Source organism: Ammospiza caudacuta, chromosome 9, assembly GCF_027887145.1.
Source record: "Ammospiza caudacuta isolate bAmmCau1 chromosome 9, bAmmCau1.pri, whole genome shotgun sequence".
In the NCBI taxonomy this organism is placed as follows: domain Eukaryota; kingdom Metazoa; phylum Chordata; class Aves; order Passeriformes; family Passerellidae; genus Ammospiza; species Ammospiza caudacuta.
The window spans coordinates 11,049,586-11,069,746 of record NC_080601.1 but is presented as its reverse complement, the minus strand read 5'-3'; the positions used below and the strand labels follow the sequence as shown (position 1 = coordinate 11,069,746).

At 38.0% G+C, this 20,161-nt stretch overlaps 1 protein-coding gene across 1 annotated transcript in view; it reads right to left on the bottom strand.

Annotated features, from left to right (window-relative positions):
- Positions 1 to 225: 225 nt before the first annotated feature.
- CCSER2 (coiled-coil serine rich protein 2) overlaps positions 226 to 20,161 on the bottom strand; it is a 58,482-nt gene continuing 38,546 nt past the window's right edge. Inside the window, exons 10-11 of the mRNA XM_058810419.1 lie at positions 18,657 to 18,755; positions 226 to 2,166 (exon numbers count right to left, since the gene is read on the bottom strand). Of these exons, the coding sequence (XP_058666402.1) occupies positions 1,348 to 2,166; positions 18,657 to 18,755 (918 nt within the window). The 3' untranslated portion in view covers positions 226 to 1,347. The remainder of the gene's footprint in view (positions 2,167 to 18,656; positions 18,756 to 20,161) is intronic.

Sequence of the window (20,161 nt, the reverse complement as noted above, 5' to 3'; positions counted from 1 at the left end):
ACTGGATATGCACACATGTAACTTGCATCATTTGTGTCATGGTCCCAGAGTGCACCAAGACTACTTTCAGAAAGAAGACTTCTCCTAGAGAGCACAAAAATGTAGATTTTTTTTCTGCTTAGTTTCCCCAAGAAGCTCCTTACCAGTTATGCACGTCTTCAGAAATTACCAAAAAAAAAAAAAAAAAAAAAAAAAAAAGAAAATGAAAAATCCAAAAAACCCAAAATACCACATCTTTGAAAAACTCTTAAGAGTACCAGCTCTGGATTAGGACATAATAGGATTGCTCAAAGCAAATAAGCGGGGTAATTTTTTCCTTTTTAAAAAATAGTTGCATTTTTAATATAAGTTTTATTTCTGTAAAATAGTTTCAAATTCTTACACATATGGCAAAGTTTGTGCAAAATTTCAAGTCAGGTACTTCAGAGCCTTTCAATATTAAGCAGAAATTAATAAATACAAGCAGAACAATAAAAGTTTAAAATATCAATTAAAATGCATGTTGTGCAACCTCAACATAGGTGTTCTGGACCCCTTTATTCCCAGAGGCTCCCTACTTACCAATTCCTAAGAGCCTGCATTGGAAGGTTTGGACAAACATCCTTAGCACTGCATTTCAAGAATCTACCCAGTAATGTGTCTATTCAACACAATAAAAACATACCACAGTCATTTAACAAATGAGGATGTTTAAGCGAGAAGATTCGTTTCACCCTGTGAAATCTGCCTAACGTCTGTGAACAGTGAAAACAGGATAAATAAAGAACAGAGCTACTTCAGATTACAGCAAAACAAAACAACACAACCCACCCAACCCATGAGATTAAATAACATTAAATATGTCAGTCTTGAGAGAATGATAAATACAAGGATTTTTGCATAGGCCTCTGGAATACAGAGTCAGAATTATGGCCAATAAAACATCTGCTAGTCAGTCTAATTTTCTACCACTCTGACCTAACGAGTACTCAGAACCAAGAAGTTCAACAGAACAGCAATTTCATTGTCTAATAACTCAAACAGAGGTAAGAAATAATTTCTGCCATCCTGAAATAAATAGTGCAGCATTCTGGCATTTGTAGTCATCACAGACTTCAGTATTTGCTTAACTACAAAGATTGCAATACTATCTTTATTACAGACCAACGATAAAATAAAGCACTCAAGAGAAACTGCACAGCTCATAACATCAGCCTCAGAACACGGCAGGATGGAGAATGCAAACCCTAAAGAAGATGCAGTTTGGAACAGCGGCAGGATTTGCAGGCTGCAGGTACAGCAGGCTCCAAGGCAGTCCCGAGAGGGGAGTGGGACACGGCGTGGCAGCGGGTGAGGTGTGGGATGGCCTCAGTGTGTCTTTGGTTTCGGGAGGCGGGAGTGCCGAGCGGAGGGCATGCTGTCCCCGGAGTGCGCGCCAGCGGAGTGCGTCTGCACGCCCTCCTTCCTCTGCACTGGTGGCCTGGGGATGTTGGACTTGAGGGAGGTGTTCTGAGGCTCTGGAGGTACTGGTGTGGATTTCTGACTGCTCCCTTGCTTGGATTTGACGAAGGACGTAGTTGGTGGGCGAAGTTTAGACACTTTCTGACTCTGTTTACCCTTCAGGTTATCCTGCCCAGATGTTGGCTGTGGCTGAGTCGAACTCCTCAGTGGTAGAAGCTCACGTTCCTTGGAAGCAGCGGAGTGATCTGCAGATCGTACGGGAACGGCCATGGTAGGAGGCACTAAAGCAGTTGGGGGCTTCACGATTCTCGAAGTCTTTGGCTGGGAAGCCTGGTTTGTGAATGAGGGTTGAACTTTCACAGGTAATCCAGTCTGCACCTCTGGAGCATCTGCTCGTGTAGAGGTCTGATAGTAAGAACGAGGTGGTATACCTTTCTTATTACTAGCCACCTCTCCAGGGTCTTCAGTGTTTTTGTTTTTCAAATTGTCCAAATATGATGTATTTTCATCTTTTGTGTTTAAGTGTACGCTTCTTGAAGAGTTTATGTCATTCAGGCTATTTGGGAGAGAGACACTTGCAGCATTTTGATTCTGATGATTTCTACTGTCATGCAGATCTGGTTTAGGATATTCACTGTGGGCCTCGATATGTGGAGTTTTTATTAGTTTTCCCTGGGCGAGGTCTGTGGAATTGGGAAGGCTGCTGGAAGGCTGTAGTACTTGAGGCTGTTAAAGAGAAAATGATACAAGAATATATTAGGCAGAGAAGACACCAGGTACACTCAGAATCCAACGTGAGCTGACTGGATGCTTGATAAGGGCTGTATATCTGGGGTTTTAAATCAAAACTTTAACTTCAGCAAAACAGGATGAGTCATGGGACACACACAAATGGAACTCGTAACTGAAGTGGAAAAAATATACCAGCACTGAAATTAACAACAACATAAAGACAAAAAGGAAACCGACCGGCTAAAAAAGGAAAGATGAAGAAGGCATGGTTGATTGATGGTTTCACCCAAATCTGCAGGACAGCGTGAGAATCAACGTCAGTGCAGATCAGTTCTAACCAAGTGCTTAACCCAACACAACAGCTGCATCCATCTTCAATTTCTGCTCACTGCATACTGACCTCAACTACCCCAACCCTTTTAATGCACAGGCAGGAAAGCAGTTGGATGGACCACAGGGACTTACAGGCCATTTCCTTGCCTTGCTGAGGCCAGAAAGTCTGTAGGAAGTAAGTGCTTATCAAGCTAGTGGCTAAGCTTAGGTAACTGTTTTATCTTGAACTGATTTTAAATGGGCTGATAAAGAAGCAGAGTTCATGTGAAAGTAGAGACCACACTCTACCACACCGACAGCCATGGGATAAAGAGAAGATTTTATATTTTATCAGAAGATACAATCTAATCAGACACACATCAGATAAGAGAATTGCCAGTACCTCTTCTGGGGAATTTCTATTCTCTTTGCTCTGCCCTGTAAAGAGACTTAAAAGATTAATGGTGTACTACTTTCACAATACATCCTAGACCTGTAACTTGGACACAGATCTTGGAAGCATCACTAAAAATTCTGCAATTCGTGGCAAAACCCAAAATCTATTAAAACCTAAACTACAGTTTTAGCAGGTTTGGATTATTTTTCTCATTTTCTTTACAAAGGAGGGGAACTAAACTCCTGCCAACTAGCCATCACTCAACTACCTGGATTCTTACCAGCTGACAGGCTGCACGTACACAGTAAACAGGCTTATTCTGTTTACTAGTGAAATAGAGTGAATAAAAAAGAAGCTATGTTTGTGTTTGGGAGATTTGACTAAAAGTGTTATTTTAGTCACTCTCCTGAATTATTCAAAAGTTCTAAAGAGAAAACTCATCATTTGTCTGGTCTTTTTAGTTCTTTGAATCAGCAGGAAGAATGCAATGATTGCTGTGCATGCCAGATTACTGTTACACATTTAGGGCCATAGCCCATCTCAGGACTCTTTAGGCTTTTCATCTTTTCCCTGGCAGGATTACTACCAAAAACTGAATCTTTAAAATTCCTCATCAAGAAAAAAAAATTAAAGGTTAATGACAGGAAAATCAAGGTTTCTCAGTCTATTTTTTATTTATGGGCAGTTTTTTCCCTTTAGAAAATAACAGTTATCTTGCAAGAAAAGGCACAATCTGGACCAGTGACATCCACTATCACTGATAGACATATAAGGCAAATATCCTGAGCAGTCAGAACATGATTTTTTTGGAAAGAGGGAAAAGATTAAAAAAAAAAAAGGCAAAATGGCCTCCAAAATGGTGTCAAATGAGTACAAAAACATTATTCCTTATGCTACCCAAAACTAGCTTAACTTTGTAAATCCTTCTTAACTATACAATCCTACAGGAAGGAAATGCTAAACAAAAGAAGTAATTGCATACACTGAGAGAATTACAGCTTAAATAAAATTAGCCCTCCAGATATTTTTTTCCATTTTCCAGTGTTTATTACAGAAGTTATTATCCTTCCAGTCTAGGAGGTGACAGCCAGATGTTAGCCAAAATGATTTACTGATTTGAGATCTCACCTGAAAAACCAAAACTGCTAATGAATGCAGAAATCAAAGCAATATGTACCCAATTCCCATGCAAATACTACAACAAATAAATCTTATTTTCTAGTCCTACTTGAAGTAAAAATAAAATTAAAACATTTATAGCCCACAGTATTATGTCATATGTGAAAAAAAAAATTGTCAGAAAGTTTTTCTCCTTCTAGGAACTAGAAAAGGTTTTTAAATGCTACTCTTCAAAAACACAGGAAAATATAAAATATAATCAATAAAAATTCTGACTTAATATCAAATAATTCTAGCAATACTAATCAGCAAAATTCAAAATTGGTAAATTACAGAAGAAGCTAAATTTGTAGGGAAAGTAGAGTTAAACACGTATGAAGTACAACAAAGCTATCAAGGTTTCAATAATGCTATTTTGAATTCTTCTGACAAAGGCTAGGTAGTATTTGAGCTCTTCCCTTCAGGCAATTTTGCATTTTTCATATGAAAATAGCCAAATACACTCATTATCCTTCATAACTTTAAAAGGTCTAAGCAGCTTATTACCCAGAAAGTTGGTGATACTAAGATAGAAAATGGCTACGTGCTCAGAATTATGAGGACACTAAAGCTCTGGTATCATCTTTGCCCTCTTGTTTTAAATACTGTACTGCTTTGTAATTGTGTATTTCTACTCAAGATCTGTCCAATTATCACAATGGCAGATTTTAATATCATCAAATTTCTACATGCATTAACATTCAAAACGACACTAAAAGCAGCAAAATGCCACTTGCAAAATATGCATGTAACATTTCACAAGGTATCCAACACTGACATTATTGTCACCCACAGCTCATATCTTGGTACTAAATACAAGTTCTCCTTTGACAAAGAAAGCCTTTGAAATTCTGACCCTGTTATTGGTAAAAACAATAAGCCAGCTGAAGGACTGAAGTACTTGGTGAATTCCATCACACGAAGGATGGAAGGAGGAGAAATAGATCAAGAAGCATTCTGCCTTCCAGGCACAGTATTTTGTTTCACACAAGTCCTAAAATAGGGTTTCATCTGCATTGTTTTGTGTGCACTTCTGATAATATTTCTGGGGTGGGACACACCATGATTTGGAATTGACTGCCATGCTACCCAGACTTCTACTTATGTCCCATGAAGAAAACGTGCAGGTAGACAAACACCTGCACTCCTTTGGGATGCTCCTAAAATGCAAAGTTGGACTCAAACATTTCAAGTACAATGGAACTGAAGACACTCTTCCTCAAACTGGAAGTACATTTGACAAAGTCCATTTGACGTGCTCCTTTCTGCACAAAGAAACTGATTTTTCTGTATTGGCAAGAGCTTCAAAGCCTTCCAAATACTGATGTACTAACCAAAATTACCCAAGAAATAAAGATTTTCACTCTCTACTTGGTTAGCCTAAGAGATTTTTCTATTATTTCTCTCAAGTACAACTGGCTGTTACATCATCCAGAGAAAGATGACATCCATGGCAAGGATAAGCACTGTTGTACAGTTATCAAACTACTGAGGTTGTATTAGATTTGTGCTGGAAAACTGAAACATCATGTTGTACGGTGAAAGATATTAAATGGACTGTTAAAGAAGTTAAAAATGTGGTCATGACTGTGATATTCATTCAGTAGCTGAAAATTCCTGTCAGTTTTGCTTTGGTTTTCTTGATCCCCATCTCGATTCCCTTTACAATAACTCTGTAGAATGAAATAATTTTCTCCCTGCAGTGTCTTGAGGAAGGAGGGAAGCAATGCAATGGAAAATCTGAGAACTGCATGCACATCTCCCACAGACATGCATCATGCACAGGGCAAAGAAAAAACCCAACAGTGAAAATGCGTGAGGGGGAGGTGGGAATAAATCTGAAGTTGTACTGTACCACGCTTTATCACAGAAGTAATGGACTAACTTCTCAACTCCTTGCCAATGGCATAATGGAAAGCAGAGACAAGAAAAAGACAAGGACAATGATGTCAGAGGACCAAGACAGAACAATGAGCAATTGCCATGACAAACTGCAACTTTTCACCATTTCAATTGCAATTACCGTGTCCCCCACTGGTTTTTAATCCTCCTTCAAGAAACAAAGGAAGCAACAGTATTTAAGTAACGCAGTACAAAAACATTTACAGCAGGACCTGCATGGAATACCTTTGCTCTTACAACTTCAAGGTTTTTAGCAGTTCATTTCTTATACTCCAAACACTGCAACTAGAATTTGTGTGTATTATTAAAACTGTATAAAAGAAAAAATTTTCCATCTGTGCATATGCATGTTCAATATCTAACCCTGAACAGCAAGGTCATTAAAGGCACAGCATTCCATCCTTGGATCATATTGCCCTCATTTTTCATAACTCAATCTTCCCAGCAACTCACAAGTTGGAAGAGAAAACTACCACAGGTTCTTTTTGGAAAGGGGTGGAAGGGAAGGATAACAAACTCTGCTACATAATTCTTTCATTTCCTCATCAGTTCTGCCACCCCTCCTCTCACTGCCTTGGCACAGGATAAGCTGTACTTTCAAAGCATGGCCTGTGCAGACACAGCCCTGCTGAAAGGCTGCACCAGAGAGCTCTCATTTTCCACCTCTGGAAAACATCAACAGTTCACACCTTAAATCTGTAGCATTTTCTAATACCTTCTTTTTGAACTTTTTTTTTCTTTCTCTTTGATCTAGCTGTTTTATATCCATATTTCAGCATTAAATACAGGATTCTGCAGTATGGAGAATGACCTCAAATAATGACACAATTGTATTTTTTTAAGCATCATTCACCACAACCATGAGGCTAGTAAAATAATTGGTAATGTGGCAAAGCATTATTATTCTTTCTGCAAGTTTGTACAGAAACCTCAACTTGGAAAATTTTATTTTTTCAAAGAAAAATTACTTCAAGTAATATATAACTACATCAAGGCAGGTATTTGATCCACAAATATGGATATATGTGCAGCAAGCAGATAAATATGACCATATACAAAATCAAGGGGCTTTTTGCAAACATAAACTTAGTTTGGTACAAGAGTCCTTTCTCTTGTAGTTGACTCTGCAAGTACTGAAGCTGGGAGGAAAGAAGTTTTTCCTAAAAACCTCTTCTTCATATAGCTGAACACTCTTGAAGCACACTAATTACATAAAAAAGGCAGTAATGTAATTATTCCCGGATGTTTTTAATAATTTGTCACAGAACTTCCCAGCTAATGCTCTGAAGTAACTTGTTTCTGCTAACACAAAACTCTGTATATCCTACAAAGCTGCAGCAGTCCATAAAGCTTTGGAAACATTTCAGCACGGTATCTTTGTTTAAAAGAAAATGTGTGAAAAAGCACAGCCTGGATCTGATTTATAGTCACTGGGCATAGAGCAGCTTCCTTCCTGGTGATAACAAGCTGTGTGTCACCTACTAGCATTGCTTAGATTATCTCTATCTGTAATGCTTACGTGCAAAAAGTTGAAATATCTCCTCCAGGATGTGCACAGTAAGTGGAGATGCAACAACTGCAATGCTTGAATAACAAAGTGGTTTTGATCAGCATTTCTGTGTGGAGAAGCACTTAGGGTGAGGGGCCTAGAGAAGGTGGTGTAATATTCTTGTATTACAACAAAAACTCATGATTGCTTCCTTACCAATGTGTTCTCTAAATCTTTATTTCTAGAGCCACATAATTGGTTCATTTCCAGAACACAAATTGAAAGGGTTTAACTGTATTGAACAAAGTTTGAGATGTCATCAAAATATATCCCATGATCAAAAGAAAAATAAATGACCCTTACACAGGAGTTAGTTCAAGACACATGGGAATCACAGGAACAAAATTATTTGGTTTTTATTCCTAAAATGAAAGAATTAATGTACTGTTATCAAAGTGTTTATGAAATGCAAGCTGCTCAATTGTTTCCAAGGCTGGTGCAAAACCATGAAATTAATAAATGTGGAAGTATTAAAAAGTAATTGTCATTAAAAGTGAAAAACATACACCCAAAGCTGAAGTATGTTGCAGTGCAGTGATACGCTGAGGCAAGTTCTGCAGCAGGTGTGCTGACGTGACTGGTGCTTAGAGAGAGCCATAAACCTACACTAGTGTAATATTACCTAGCAGGGATATATTTCCTGTCCTGTACAGCAGGAGGGAAATTATTTTTAGTTGTTTACACACTGTAATATGAACAGTTTACAGATTTACACCCTCATAATCTACAGTGCCTGTAAGTGATCTATGTATCCATCAGCTATCAACAGCACAGTGAAGTAACCTACAGAATTCAGATGCAGAGATGTATTTTAGGTTCAGGATCCAGAAGTTAAGAAAGAAGTGCTTGACTGCCAAGTCTATACTGAAAACACAACCAGACAAAACCTGAGACTACACTTCATGTTCCCATCATCTTCTCTGTATTAGTGCAAAAGAACACTGACATTGGTGTTTCAGGCTGTCCTACACTCAGTGGTGATACTTAGCTCAGCATTTGACTTAAAACCGCATATTTGGCATTTCATACCAGCTCCAAAACCTGAACACTGAAACCACTGAACCAAGTGGGAAAGAATGAAAAAATTAGTGACTGTTCCAGTGTTGTTTTACTTTACAGAACTGTTCACACAGTGATAAATCATTGATTTTTCAAGAATTTAATTTAAAATGTCTAAGGAACCTCCTAATGTATACTTTATTTTTATTTCCAGGGTTGCTCTATAGATTAAACCTAAGTCTGAAAGAAAAAAAGCTAGGAACACTCCAATAGTGGAAACTTACTTTCCTAAACAATATATTTGTTATAGTTTAGGTTAACTAGTCAAGGACCCATTTTCATTGACTGTGCCTGCTTTACTAGCAATTCATCGAATGCAACATATAAGATGCACACTAAAAAATCCAGCCTGCTTTAGTAACAAAAGTTTACTTTGGAATCCCAAACAAGAGACCACCCTTGTTAGTGAGGGATGAGGTGGAGGCTCAGAAAACCAGCGAGATTAGCAAGCAAAGTTTTCTTTTTCAGCTAAGCAGCCACTGTGAATGATGTCACACCAGAGGCTCACGGGGCAGCTGGGACAGCATCCTCCCATTCTGACTCTCCAGTCAGTCTCCAAGTCCCAAAACCATAACATTTGTATGATCCTTAAATCTAAAACTGATCTCCTTGAAGTCAGTCTCTGTTGGTAGGACAGTGAATCACCCAGGCTGTGCTACTGCTGGCCCCTCCACTCAGCAACAGAAGGCACAATCATCAGATTTTGGGGTTCTATGTTCATTACACACACAGTCCCACATCAAACACCACAGAGAAATGAAGCACATCCCTTATTGCACAGAGAAAGCCCATGAAACAGGCTGTGCATTCCTGATGAGTTGTTTACATGAACATTGTCACAGAAGCGTCAAGAGAGTATCTGAAGCACAGTTTACAAAATATTAGATTTTTTTTCCTGGTGATTGATGTACGTAAAGATTATTGCAGTGTGAAATATATGTAAGCTTAGCTCTCCAAGGTGCAGCTTACTCTTCAGATCTGCATTGGCCCTGGAAAACTTACTTTGTTTCCATTATTTTACTTTGCCTTTATTTCTTGTCCAAATACACTCTTGAGCTTTGCTAGGCAAACACTGTAATTTGCAAATTACAGTACATTTAAAAAATATAACTTTAGCGTTATGAAGTAGTTATATTTCTTCAAACACTTATCCGTTCAAAATGCAATACCAAAGCACAAAATAAGACTTACCATTTCTCTATGTCTACGTAAGCACACAGTTTTAAAATCAGCAATTGTCTTTTGTTTTGCAGATCCAAGCCAAGTGAACAAATGCATCTTATACCAGCCCACATTGTAGCTAGCACATAAGGAACGTTAATAAATCATGCAAGTTGTGCAACAGCCACTTCAACGTAAGAGAAGCCTTTTTACAACAAATACCGAGAGACGGGGGAAAATAATTAGTTTGAGGGAAGCCATTCTGAAAAGTTAAAACTTTTTGTGAGAGACAATGCAAGTGACACTTTCCCAGCAACACTTTTCTGTACAACCACGACGCGTTGACGTGAACGCGCGCAGAGACGCGCGTGAGCAAACAGGACAGACACACGGACAGGAGAGTGCATCACAGCCATGGAAAACAGGGAAATGCAGCAAGCACGACTGATGTTAAGACAGGACTGGAAACAAGGGCCTACTCGGGTTTGCCTGAAGAACTGCTGAGGTCTATTGGCATTTAATGACTGTTACGAAGCTGTAAGTGGCAGCTGCTGGCAGGCTGGCCGGAGGAAGCGCTTTGTTAGGCACAGACTATGGTGTATGCCTGGAGATCTGCCTGAGAGAGGAGGAGACTACGAGATGGACGGTGCGTGCCAAGGGGAAGCTGCTACTGGAACACGGTGGGGGAGATGAGTGAGAGGGACAGACTCACTCTGTCTGCGGTGCGGTGGAACACTCCGAGGGATGCCCTGGAATGAGCCCTGCCAGGGAGAGAAGGAGGGAGCAGAATACCCACCCTGTGCAGAAAGAGAGAGGGGGAGAAGTATAATAAAAAAAGAGAACAGGGAAAAACAAGACACCAAAAAGCCACACCATTCTTTTCCCCAGAAAGGTATCGTTATATTTCCAGCTGTCCTACCTCGTAAAAGCAAATGTTATATGCTACCAGAGCCCAGATGTCCTAAACTAGTTAGGAATTTTACAAAATACCTCCAAGTTTTTTCAATATATAAGCACACATTTCTGTCCCAGGTAGTTTTAGCGAAGAGTATAGAAGCTGAGCTTTTCATTATTAAAAATATATGATAAAATTGCAATTATACAGCCTTCAAAATTATTTTAAAAATGCCTCACCAAATAGTAGCTTGCTTTGTTCTAATCTACTGGAAAACCAGTCAACTTTAGTTTACAACAAACATTTCTAATGCATAGAAACGAATTTTCCAGTAAGTCCTGGTGCTTTAGAGACCACTTTACTCCAACTTCATCAGTATTATTTATTGTGGAAGAGAAGAGCTGACATAGAGCTGTTTTCCTTGCACCTTGCTCTTGGAGCTTGAGTCTTCCATGAAAGGATCAGGGAACTGTGCAGATCCATGCAGTGCAGAGTTTGCCTGTCACAGCTCTCAAATCACCCTAAGTGTGACACACTGTGGTTGCTACATTCTCAAAAGAAGTAATTTTCTTATTACTTTTCCTTTTCCCCACATCCTTACCTTTACAAATCCAAGCTGCAACTTCCCTCTTAAACAACACAATCTTGATTTCCTATTTCAGCAGGGCAGGTTTAAGAATTTACAATCCTTTTGCCATTTAAGCAGCTGAAAACTGCTTTTCTAAGTCCTGGAATACTGGCACTACAATAATGACTGCCCCACTGCCTCCTGACTAACAGCAATAAATTGTGGCCACCCTGTGAGCCAGCAGGCTGAAGGTACCTGAACAGCACCCACATCACAGAAAACAGGAACCCAGTGTGCCCCCCGCTCCAGATTTTCTGCTGCAGACCACACTGCCACAGCTGGACAAATAATAAAGTATTTTACTTCCATTCTTCTTTTAAAACAATGTTAAACATCACATTATTTCTATGAATATTATGCTTTTATTTGTCTTAGGAGAGTTTAAAAAACTTCCCTGATCTTCCAGTTATCCTTACCTAATCAGATTTTATCCAGCACTATTCCAGGTTTCAGTACTGCTAAGATGAAACTTAACATGCATTTAACCAAGCCTTAGAATCTGCTAGTCAGAACACTTTTCATCCAGAACAGGAAATAAATTAAAAAAAAGCCTGACAAGTCTCCTTTACTGTTCTTCAGAAGCTGAGATAAAACAATTATTGCAGCGAAATCCAAGGGGAAAAATGAAACAAGATCTTCAGTCTGATTATCTCTAGATGGAGTTATTGATTACCTAATGGGTTCCTACAGCCCTCCATCAGCAGTCATTAAGATCACAATTTTTAGGCTGCTGCATGAAAGTACTGGAATAGCATTAGATTCAGTCAAGCAATGTGACAAAATAATATAATGTGCTGCATCAGCTGAATAGGTACATACATTAAATACATAAATAGTCCCATAAATTATCACTCAATGACTGATGAGAAAATGATCAAACTCTTTGGATTTTGATAGTACAGTACAAAAGAATACTACATTTTACAGGTCTGGTCACATTTCATCCAAAATTGTGTCAGACTACTGGAACACCAAGAAAAACTCTTTCCATTCCCTAAACATAACTGAATCTCCACATAGTAGAAAGCAAATTATCACCGGGCACAAGTCTGATTTTGCAGAGACTCATCTGAGTTGGCAACGGGCTTTCTTCTTTGAAATTCTTAACACATTAAGAAGGGAGGTGAAAATTTTATATCTCTCCCTTTTACTCTCCGAAAAGAGATTAAAAGAAGCACAAGCTATCTGAGCTACATAACAGTTAAGACACTATTGTAAAGGCAATGAAATATTTACATGTCTTGATACGTTCCAGAAACTTTTAAGCATCCCTATTAGCACTTCAAAGCCCTGCACTAAGTACAGCCAATCCAATAATTCTTCATGCTACTTTATCATTGCTCTGAGAAGAGAGGCAAATGAAGAAAGTGCAAGTAACCTCCTTGAATCTTCTGCCAGCTGAACTGGTCTCCAGGCATATTTTAATCCCCTTCTTCCAAACGCTGCAGTTGAAATTGTTCCATATAGGTAAGCTTCAAATAAATTCCAGATTTCTTTTTTTGTAATAGATTATTAAATTAAATAATTTTTTTCTAAAAATCCTCCAAGCCAGGGTTGTTTAATTGTACAACAAATAAGATAATAAAACCAACATCAAATGAAAAAGTAAGACTCTGCAGATACAGCACTAGGAATGTATTATGATGTGTCTTATGACTGAAACTGATTATAAAAATTATAAAGGATGTAGCAATCCCATTGATATAGCACATTAAGATTTAAGTATCTGCAAATATGCCTGGCTTACAAAAAGATTAATTTTCTCCTAATAGTTATTATTGTACAAAATTCCAGCAAATTTACCAAGCTTTCTCCTTTAAACATCAACCTATATTCATCTCCTATTACTCAAATGTGCACTAAGGTTCCCAAGAAATCGAAAGAAGAAGAAAAAAGAAACACACTAAAACCTTATCTCCTCAGATGATACTACATATTCAAAATGCACACACAATGTGGCAGTTTCCTACTAAAACTAAGAAATAAGAAAAACCTGAATAACCACTTATTTGTTACAATGTCTATAAAACTCATAAGCAAGGAATTCTAGAATTGAAAGATGAGACCATGACTTACCTGAACTTCTATCATAAAAAAAACAAACCCAAACAAAAAATGTGTGATGGGATTCTCCTGGGTTCTGAAGCAACTTTTTCCTCTAAGACTTTAATGTTAGACAGTAGTTTGAACAGTCCCTCCCCACAGATATTATGTGTATCCAGTCACTACTCTTAAATCCCATTCCTCTTATTTTCCAGACTCTGGATTTGTGAAACAGCAAAGGCATCCCCAAAGAGAAGTGAATCAGCATTTTAAAACAACGTGAGATTCAGGACTGGAAAAATAAAAGCAGCTGGGATAGAGCAGACTACAAACCAGAAGGACAAACGTTCTTCTGAGATGCTGATGAATTGTACTCCTGCTTTATGTTGTACCAAATGCTTTATGAAGTTCTGACTCTAATTGCACTGGGAAAATCTGGAGGCTGTTTCTTCTTTTAAATGCTACAATGAAGACTAAGGCCAGAGTTTTTCATTGCTAGTTATGAGCAGATTTCAACCTTAGAATAAGAAATCACATGAACAAAAGCAATTGCTTCTGCCAGAAAAGGAGAAGTGAAATATTTCTCAGCTATTGCCCCACAGTCATTTTAGCCCTACAGCCAGATACTCCAGTTCTTCTCCCAAGGATACACCAACACGCAAAACTGCTACTGCCTTAAAAAGTCTGTTCTGCTGCAGAAACAAATACAGCAAAGATCTCTTTTTTAACCCACACAACTGGAACCTCTGAGCACTTCAATGAGGAGGTGATTTTTGCTCCCTCTCACCAAGCACTGCCAGTTGTCTCATACACCCTCAGAGTGCCACATCATGAACAAACCAAGAATGACAAACTTCACTACTGAGGCAAACAAAATGTTTCTGCAGCAGTCTTCTCTGACTGGCCTAGCACCCAGAAAGAGATGATGAAAAAGCAGTTCTGACATGCAATAGTCTTTCTGAAAGTATTCAGACGAAAAACTTCACCAACCCAGTTTTATGTGTTGGTTTACACAAAACCAACAGGAATTGCTTGTGAAGGGTTCAAGGACCTCTCTTCCACGTAGTCCTCCATGTCATGCACAGTCAGCACAAGAGACAGGGGCACAATATAACCACCTAGCCCAGCTATGGTTTTGTTTCACCAAGTACATGTGTAAGAACATGAAGCAAACAGCAGAGCATTGGACAGTGACAGAAACAGAGGCTGGCTGTGAACACATACAGTGACAGGACCTCAAAAGCTGCAAGCTTAAATTAATGGTGTGACAATGACACATACAGGATGTTTAAGGCTAAGGAGAAGGAAGGTACCAAAACCAGAAGACCAATACACAAAGACAAAGGATTACAAAGGTTCCTCAAAACAAGTGACATGGAAAGCTTTGGAATGACAAAGTGGAACAAAATTCAAAAGGAAGGCAAAGAATATCTCAGTGCAAAAGCAGGGAAAAGATGGAGCAAAGAACAAGACCATGCACGCTCCCATGCAAAGTGAGAGGTTCTGTTGTCATTTCAGCAGAGACAAGAATGAACTTGTATGCAAATTTAGACAGCAAAGCTCATCTCACCACTGTGAGCTGTTACCAAGGGAAAATACCCAGCTTTTACTGTACACACTATCTACTCTAGCAGGGAGTGGAACAGCAGCCAGCAATTAGTAGGAACTGGTCCTCACAGGCCAGAGTCTTTTGCAGGTATCTTGGAACAAATTCAGGGCTTTGCAGTTTGCTTGCTTGTCATTTACTACTCAGCATCTGCCAACATCCTTTCCAGCCCAAGAAACCAAATGTTTTATCAACAAAAACTTGACTTCTACCCCTTTACCCTCAAAGTCTTAAAAACATCAGTATTTACTATTAGAGAAACAATCCTACAAGCGTGGCAATGGATGCTCACATTTTTCTTTCTTGTTAGTTGTCCATTAACATTAATTTCTTCATGTAATTTTTATCTTCTTCCATGATAGTTAAATCATAAGACACACTAACTGGAATGAATTCTGTATAAGAGACCTGTAAGAGATCCTTTCAGAAATGTCATAGTCTACCCTGCCAGCAAATATCTGTACAAGCCTTTACCCCAAGGATGGCTAACCAAGAATAAAACACAAACCTAACCTAGAAGTTAGCCAAATTCTGAGCATCCTGCCAGGACACTTACAAGAAATACCATGTCACAGACACAGTAGACAGGCAATAGGTAGCTACTTATAAATTTTTAAGAAGGCAATTTTCCCAAACATTTCTTTCCAGTCCCTGGTTTTTATTATGTGAGCACTAAATTCCAAGGATTAAATTAAAGTTACACAACTTCCACTTATGTTTATTTACCTTTAAATATGAAAAAACCTAAAAGCACTTTGAAAAGCTGTGGTCCCTGAAGAGAACACCAGACAAGTTTATAGCCACATCAGAATGGGCCATTTTCTAGAAATATTTAATAACAAAGAAACTATGTGAACATGACTTTTAAAAATGAATATGTTTAATGATATCCATTTATTTACTTAGTAGCAGAACCATAAAGTGATCAGAAATACCAGCTATTTCAAATGGCCAGTTGAATTGCTGCTATTCATATGGACTTAAATTCCTAACTGAAATAGCTGCTTTCCCCTCTCACTGTTTCCTAGTTTATTCCAGCATCTATTCTTTATGACACACTACATCAACAATGTTTGTTAGGCATGTTTCAGTAAGCATTTAAAGTGTTCCTTGGAACACTAAATCACTGTGTTCCCAGACTGGTCCAAACTCCTCAGGAACAAAAAACTTGTATCAGTTCTGATTTGTATAGAATATATAGAACTTATAAACAGTCACATTAATTTTCAAATTTTTGATACCTGAAGTACCTAATATCCACCATAATTTAAAATGACTGTCAGGTCAACACTAATAGGAAAAACTGAAATTGTAATAGTTTTCAATTTTGATGAATATTTAACTAGCTTAAAGAAGCAAAAAGCTAAGATGCCTCAAAGTAACCACTCTGTCATTGCCAAGACTTCAACTACAATTTGGTTCAAAAAAAAAAAAAAAAAACAAAAAACAAACAAAACTATCTATATGAAAAAGCTAGTCTATATAAAGACCTGCTAATTTCATAAACATTAACAATATTTCAAGACTTATACTGCATATAGGACCAAGAAACAGATTTTTCTTAGTCTTTATTCTTAGGCCAAGACCAATAAACTAAACTGAACAGGAATGTTAATAAACCAAAAGAATTTATTTAAGAAATTTTGGGGATTTGAGTAGTGAGAATACACTTGACTTAGGTGTCTCCTTCTGTTTATTGTACTCTTACCTCAAGAAAAGAAGAGCTGATTGTGTCTCCTTTCTACTGCAAGAGACATTTTTTGTTATTAGGTTCAAATCAAAAACTATTTTATATGCAAGGAAATATCCAAATGCATGTTGGCAGAGGAAGCATGAAGCCAGAAAGTTGAGGTCTGACCATTAGAACTGAAATTTGGCTGCACCAGCCAGACCATTGTCCTCCTTGGAGAAATCCCACATTACAGAGTTCCTGCTTCTGTTGGGTGAAAGAAAGCCTGTAACTTACAAATATGCACATGAAAACATTGAAAAATACCTAAAAACATGCCCAAAATATTCTGTCCAAAACTTCCCAGCTATTAAAAGGTACTGAAAAGCAGCACAGTTACAAAATTTGTTAACACTTCATGAATTTTTCCAAGTCCTTTATCAGTTTCATGAGAAACTTTGCTAATGGATAAAAATAGCAAGATGTTTGGATTGTGTGTGCAATGATCAGATGTCTAGGAATATGTATGGGTATCATATACACATATCCACACACCCAACCATGAATACAGCAGAGGCTCCTTTAGCTCTTCTTAAGATACTGTCTTTTAACCCAAACTTCCTCCTGACAAAAAAAAAGTCTTCTTGAACAAAACTACAATATAACTTTAAGAAATATACTGGCCAACCTGACCCAAACCAGACAACTGTGCTGAGTGACTCCTTGTGCTTGAGACAGCAACTCAAATTCCCCATCTTCTCCACTATCTTTGTCTTATCAAATAACACCACAATTCATACAGACTAAAACTCCTGTAGTTAGCAACTAACTTTCCATGACAATTCATCTTGACGCTGAAGCCATGTGATAAATGAACTGGAAAAAAAGGAAGATGGAAACAATAGCCACTAACCTTGTAACAGCATCAATGCACAAAGACATCCCACCAACAGCACACACACAAAATTAAAGTGGGAAAAAGAAACAATGCAAGGGCTCAGTAAAGTAAAAGGAGAAGAAACACATGGGATGAGCCAAGTGGTTACATGTACATGGGGGAGCAGAGGTGTCAAAGCCAACCAAAAGCTGCTTAAGGCTATAACCTTTGACAGCCTCTTATGACAGAAAGGAGGTGGTTGGAAAACATGGGTAAAGCTGTTTGCTAGTAACTGGTGAACACACAGCACCGTGGTGCTTCTGCCCTATAGTGCCATACATTTAAAAGAGCAATTTTAGAAGGATAACAGGGGTGATTAATCTTTATTACAAACTTACATCAAGTAACTCAATGTAGGGTAGAAACAAAGAAACAAAAATTAAAAAAAAAATCAAACCCATTTTTAACCTTGAATAAAATGTCCTAGGTTTTCTAGCTAGAGCAGTAGCTTCAAGATCCAAATGCTATTTGCTGGTGACTAACAAAAGCTTTGTTTAGCAAAGGTATTTTCTTCTTATTATATAATATCAAATATGTCGTCCCTCCCTCATCTTAATCATTCTATTGGTGTTTCATGAAGAACATAAATTTTACATAGTGGAAACAAATGTGATCCATGCAACAACATATGGGAATGAAGATGTCTTTTGTCAAAGTGATTTTTACACAATTATTTTTCTCATGATTCAAGTTATTAAAATGAATTATAAAAAAATAAACAATATTAACTTTTGTTTTTACACTTATGCACTGAAACTTAGAATATACTGTTTATTTTCCTCAAGAAATATGAAAATATCAACAATGAAAATTTGACCAGGAAAAAACCCAAAGAGATACTTTAAAGTCAAGATATAAGAAAATCTCTTAAGTATGACTAGATATACAGGATTGATTTGGATTGACTGTAAATTAAATGCTGCAAAGGGTGATTATTTTAAGAGCAGACTTCTAAAGTTTAATTATTTATTTTGAAATAAATGTTTGTAATATTTGTTTATATAACAGAGCTGCAAAAGTATGCAAGGGTTGCACAGCAGGAAGGACTTTACTCACAAACAGTACAGAATCTCTTTAACAGGGCTGAGTTGTGTGAGAGCCAGGTTATAGCAGTGGGGAATGAAAGGCAGAAAGAGGTAGCCAAGCATGAAGGGCCCACTTTACTCACAGAACTCCTCCTCCAGGAGGTTTGTGTGAATTTATCGGCACACGCGCGCACTGCCCCTGCAGGCTTTTGATTGTCCTTCTGGCAGTTACATCTAGTGGCCTTAATCACCCCCAAAAAGAGAAAAACAAACAAGAATTAGTTAGAAATTAACCAAGTGAGCCTCTTGAAAAGTACAGTCAAGGCCCAGTGTTCAAACATGAAGCATGACTTGACTGTAGAGCACGATACGATTAAAGGGTAGAAACCACTGTTGACAGTGCTGCACAACTGCTGCTTTCCCAAAGGATACTGAGAAGTAATCCAGAATAAATATTGACTTTTGGAAAGAGTTTTTCCACTTAAATTTCTGAAGCACTGAGTTCTTCAAGTCATCTTTCAGCCATTACAAATGTAAGTTTTACCCATCTCTACAGCAGAGTTCCTCTGCTGCAGCAGTTACAGGTTACTCCAGCAATCAGGTGCATGACTGAGCAGGGAAGGAGAAACTTCCTTCAAGGAATTTTGGCTGATTGTTAACAGTGAGACCAAATGTACCCAAAACCCAACATTTACAGCTAAATGCTAACAAACAACGTAATTGGGTTTGGGATTCTGTGATCTGGGATTCTGCTGTTTAAACAGCAGAGCAAAGGCCAAATCTTCACCTTTCAGTTTTGTTTTAGAGGAAATGTTCCCAAGCCAGAGAGGGAGAGGATGAAGGCCATAGCTCAGTTTAACTGCACACACCTACAAAAGCACATGTTTAACATTTCATTAGAGATTATGGTCACACAGGTACTGTCCCCAGCTATGATAAACATGTATGGTGTGCACCTCTTGGCATCTCATCTACCCTGCCTGTAGGACCTTGCTGTGGCTTGAAATGGCTTGAAAATGTGGGGTTGTTTTACAAAAATTGTCACAGCAGGTGAATTTAACAAAACGAAATGCAAAGATATGCACAGCAAATCCAAACTCAGAACAAGAGCAAAAAGGTAAAAGGCACATGTGACTCTTGCTTGAGGCTTTGTGTTTCCCTGAACCTAATTTATGATGAAGTGACCCATAACTTGTTCATAGTTGACAGATTTAATCTGAATATTCAACTTGTTTTGTATTATTTTCTTAAAAAACAATCAACTTAGAATACAACTTTGCTCAGCTTTAAATTCTATGGTGTAATTCTTTATTAAGATAATGGACAGTAGAGGAAGAAAAAAACCAGTAACAAAAACTTTAAGTAGAATGATAGGCCCAATCCTCATCCATTTTTAAAATACTCTAAGTGTAGCCTTATCTTTTCCTTACTGTTTTTTCTGAGCAGCTTCTAGAATTTTATGTTCAAAACTGTTTTGGAAATTAAATACCTTCAACAGCATTATAAACATCCTTGCTTAGTGCCACACAAAATCATGACCAGATTATGGAATTAAAGATCCCAGGAGCACAACTGGGAACTCAAACCTACCATTGTTACAGTGAAAGTGTAGGAAAAAAATATCTGTCTAAGGTCTCTTAAAGCCTTC